The sequence below is a fragment of the Coenobita brevimanus genome, chromosome 79, assembly GCF_032717465.1.
Source record: "Coenobita brevimanus isolate Jiangsu-jjx chromosome 79, ASM3271746v2, whole genome shotgun sequence".
NCBI classification, from domain to species: Eukaryota; Metazoa; Arthropoda; class Malacostraca; order Decapoda; family Coenobitidae; genus Coenobita; species Coenobita brevimanus.
The window spans coordinates 9,596,960-9,600,955 of NC_137032.1; the positions used below are offsets into that span (position 1 = coordinate 9,596,960).

A 3,996-nucleotide genomic window follows, 5' to 3' on the forward strand; every position below is an offset into this window, starting at 1 on the left:
TAACAATTCATCATATAAGTCATAGTTATCAGCTTCCCTACAGCTATCAATGAACAGAATATTATCGTGACGCCCATCCTACCTACCATGAACCTGACATTGGTAGACCTCTGAAATCGAAGCAAGTTCACTACATACAGGAGGTGGCGCCACAGGAGGCGGCAGGGTGGGGCTGGGGACCAGGGAGACAGGAGGAGGGAGGTGGGTGAGGAAGGGGCTGGGGGCAACAGTGGTCGAACTGGGAGCCAGAGGAGAGGGGTAATGAGCTAGGGGGTGGTGGACTTTGGTAGAAGACAGGAGCTACAGTGGGAGGGATAGACCACAAGGTGATGACTGGGCAAATCATTGTTTCATGGAGAATAAGGTATTTTACAGTCAGACAACGAAACGTTATGATGACGTTGCCACGTGTTGTAATTGACCGTCATGGTTTGTAACAATTCACGACACACTTTCCACTGGGTGGCTCAGTACCCCTGTGCTATGGGTATGGTGACTATTTGTTAATGTGCAATTCTGTGACACGTCCCTACAGTTTGTCAGATGTTACAGCTGTTGTGATTGGGATAGGGAATTAGTATTGTACCTAATTCCCGTCCACACTAGCGGGCAGTGACTGGCGGTTTGTGTCCGCATCAGGTAGAGTCTGTCGGGCACGACCGTGATGTCCAAAATGTAAGGAGTAGGTGGTCCCTGAGCAGGTAGTTAGCACCCCTTGAGTGCGGTATGACAATGGCCAACACAGTACGTACGAGAAAAATAGCACTGTATAGCACAATACAGTAATTGATGGACTAGTGAAAAAGAAAAGAAACCAGAGAGTGAAATAATCGGGCTGTGTCTGGCGATTTCACTCAACAACGGGCATGGATTGTTCGCTTGTTTGCCCGTCAAACTTGCCACAGATTGTCCGATGACTGACTTCTCACTCGTGCCCGCCAGTCACTGTCCGCTAGTGTGGACGGGCATTTACGCAGTATCATTATGGATGACGTCTGATATCGCAAACAGAGTAGGGATAGGCCTATGTAGATGCTTCCTTTACCAACAATTATTTATGAACACTCTGACGGTAATGATAGTCCCTGTGGCTTTCATTACTCTGTATGGCACAGATGTAAAATAAAGGTGGATTTACTTAACCCAAGATTATATTACCGTTTTCTGTATGCCGTGTTTGGCTGTTGATGTTACACATTGCCAGTGATCATTAGTTATATTTAGGTTCATACTGAGCAACTGTCTTATGCCCCAAGCATTCCTTCACAAATCCTCGAGCCAATACTGGTCTAATAGAGATGGAATATATGTGTGTAACATTAGTAATGTAAAAATGTAGCACAGACCCTGCCTTTTCGTCATCAAAATAATAAGGATTATGATGTTTAATACCTTGTAAAGTTATTATCATAACAGTGTAATTATCAGTTTCTTTCAATCCTGCATTATGTAATTATATGATTCACAAATACTTTCCACCTAATTAGGCATTTCACTATATATGTTTTACTTGCAAACTCCTCTTCTCTCCCCCCCTTCTCTCTCTCTCTCTCTCTCTCTCTCTCTCTCTCTCTCTGTCACTTTCTTTCCCTCCTCACCTCTTAGTTTACGTCCTACCTCGCAGTCTTCCCTCACATTAACTGACACGATTAAATAAATTTATTTCCTTATCCCTTACGCGATGAGGATTTTCTTGTGGCCTGATCGTCTGGATCAAATTCAAACCGTTGTTTATGGGTTGGTAGACTTTATAAACCTTTAGCCTTTGGACATCACTAGTGCTTCCGTCACACATGAAAAATCGCCTAGAATTAGTCAGAGAAAATACAAAGGATGTCAGCTTTTTTGTAAGGGCTAACGCTGGATTACGTCCTTCTTTCTTGTTCTTCCCATACATAGTAATAATAATAATAATAATAATAAATTAATTAATATTAATAATGATAATAATAATTATGATAATAATAATAGTAATAATAATCCATCCATCCATCCATTGCCAGACGCCATGTATCCCAAATGGGGTGGCCAAGGGCTTAGAGTTAATTGTTTTACAGGGAGGGGCACTAATCCTCCACCAACCCCACTTGACACGTAGGGATGTATTTAAAGATTAAATATTGCGAGGATTCGAACCAGGCTCTCTTCCTCCGCTGTCTTGTTGACTCCCTCTCCCTCCCGTCTCGTTGCCTCCCTCCTTCTCCCCCTCTCCGTCTCCTTCATTCTCCCTCACTCTGGTGGGAGAGCGCTGCGCCCTCTGTGGGCTATGTTTGGACACATATGCCTGGCAGGGACTGTCGGCGAACTTTTGCTCGTGGGTGTACTTTATTGATCGTTCGAATTATACTAGAGGTAATGGGCATAAAGTTATTGGAAAGCATTTCCAGTCTGATGAAGCTTAAGCATTTTTTCTTTAACAGGGTTGTTAACAATTGGAATAAACTGCCCAGGGATGTCATTGATTGCAGTACAGTGGTGACATTCAAAAATCACATAGATAAGTACTTCACTTCAAATCCTCAGCTAAACACCTTCATGACTCAATAATAATGTAAACTGTTTTTCTCTATTTCAGATCGTGATGAAACTATAGCAGGGAAATGCTATGCAATTAATGATAATTGTAGCTTGCTTACACTTGAAGTGTATAGATATAGTAAGACAGAATATAGTTTCCCACTTTTTAGTCTTTCCTATGAAAATTCCATGTCAGCTTTTTCATGCTGCATGGTGGTCCTTCTCATGTTTTTCATACCAGCTCCGACTGGAGGGTTTGGTGGGTGGGGGAGAACCTTCTTGCTTTACTGTCCTTACCTCCAACTTGTTGAATTAGATATCATAGTAATGGTCTTCTCTGTAACAAGTGTCACAGCACTAAAAATATCATGACACACTACATAATAGTGATAGCAATATGCAATTAATATGTGTAATGTAGAGACTTGAGGGATAAACGTGCCTAAATGCGAGCAAGCTTTGAGGAAAGTTGGACCTACCCTATCCAAGAGTGTGAGCCCTTCCAGTGTGGAGGTTGGGTTCTTGGGTGGATGCCGCTTTTGTGCCTCCACCCACTTAACAGCGGCACAGTAGAAGGAGTCACTTCACCCCGTGACCTGGTTATACGGTTACTACCCAGCACTGTAAAAATGGTTTCCTGGGCTACAGGAAGCCATTAGACTTGTCTCTCTGTGATGAGTCAACGGAAGTGAAAAGAGGGGTACGAAAAAGATACAGGACGGATAAAGAGAAGCAGGAGAAGAGGAAGGGAGACAAAAAACGATAAAGGTGAAGGAAAATATAGGCAGCACTACATCAAGTGGGTGAATGATAGTCGTCAACAACAACGGTACCACTACAGGGATGGGTGAAATGATGTTATTTTGAAAACAGTCGATAGGAGGTCAGGGTCCCAAGGCAAGATGAAAGGTTTGGTCATTTAACCTAACCAGTTTTGTTTCGGTCTGGATGTATGATGGAGGAAGGCTTGAAGGTTAGCCATGGAAGATTTTTTTTTTTTTTTATAACTTTCAGAGCAGTAAATTAAAGGACAAGGTCATGTGACAAAAACAACTTACATGCTGTTGATCCGATTTGAACCAAACTTGGTAACTGGGTTAAGGGTTATGTAAGGATGAAGGAAATAGCTTTTGAGTGTAATCAGTCAAAGGTCAGTCGCATAAGGAAGAGTGAAATATTCGACCATGAAACCCATCCCTGTGATCAGTGTGCATCTGTCAAGACTTGGCACGCTGCTCATCACTTTCCAAGCATGGTGATGTATCACTCTATAAACGGTAAATTAAAAGTAAGGAGGGTGTTTGGTTCATCATATCTCCAGTATTATTTACCAACATTTTTTCATTATTATATTTCAAAATCACAGATGTTCACTGATTATATGGACGGGCCGTAACACCGATTGTATGGGGCGGGGCTGTGCTGTCTGGGAGATTCTTAATATTTGTTTATTAATATAAAATTTATTTTCTTGTCTTC

General features: G+C 42.1%; 1 protein-coding gene across 1 annotated transcript in view; it reads left to right on the forward strand.

Annotated features, from left to right (window-relative positions):
* The window catches only part of LOC145409018 (uncharacterized), a 15,764-nt gene extending 13,182 nt beyond the window's left edge, over nt 1-2,582 (forward strand). Inside the window, exon 3 of the mRNA XM_080279587.1 lies at nt 2,576-2,582. Within this exon, the coding sequence (XP_080135713.1) occupies nt 2,576-2,582 (7 nt within the window). The remainder of the gene's footprint in view (nt 1-2,575) is intronic.
* The last annotated feature ends 1,414 nt before the right edge of the window (nt 2,583-3,996 follow it).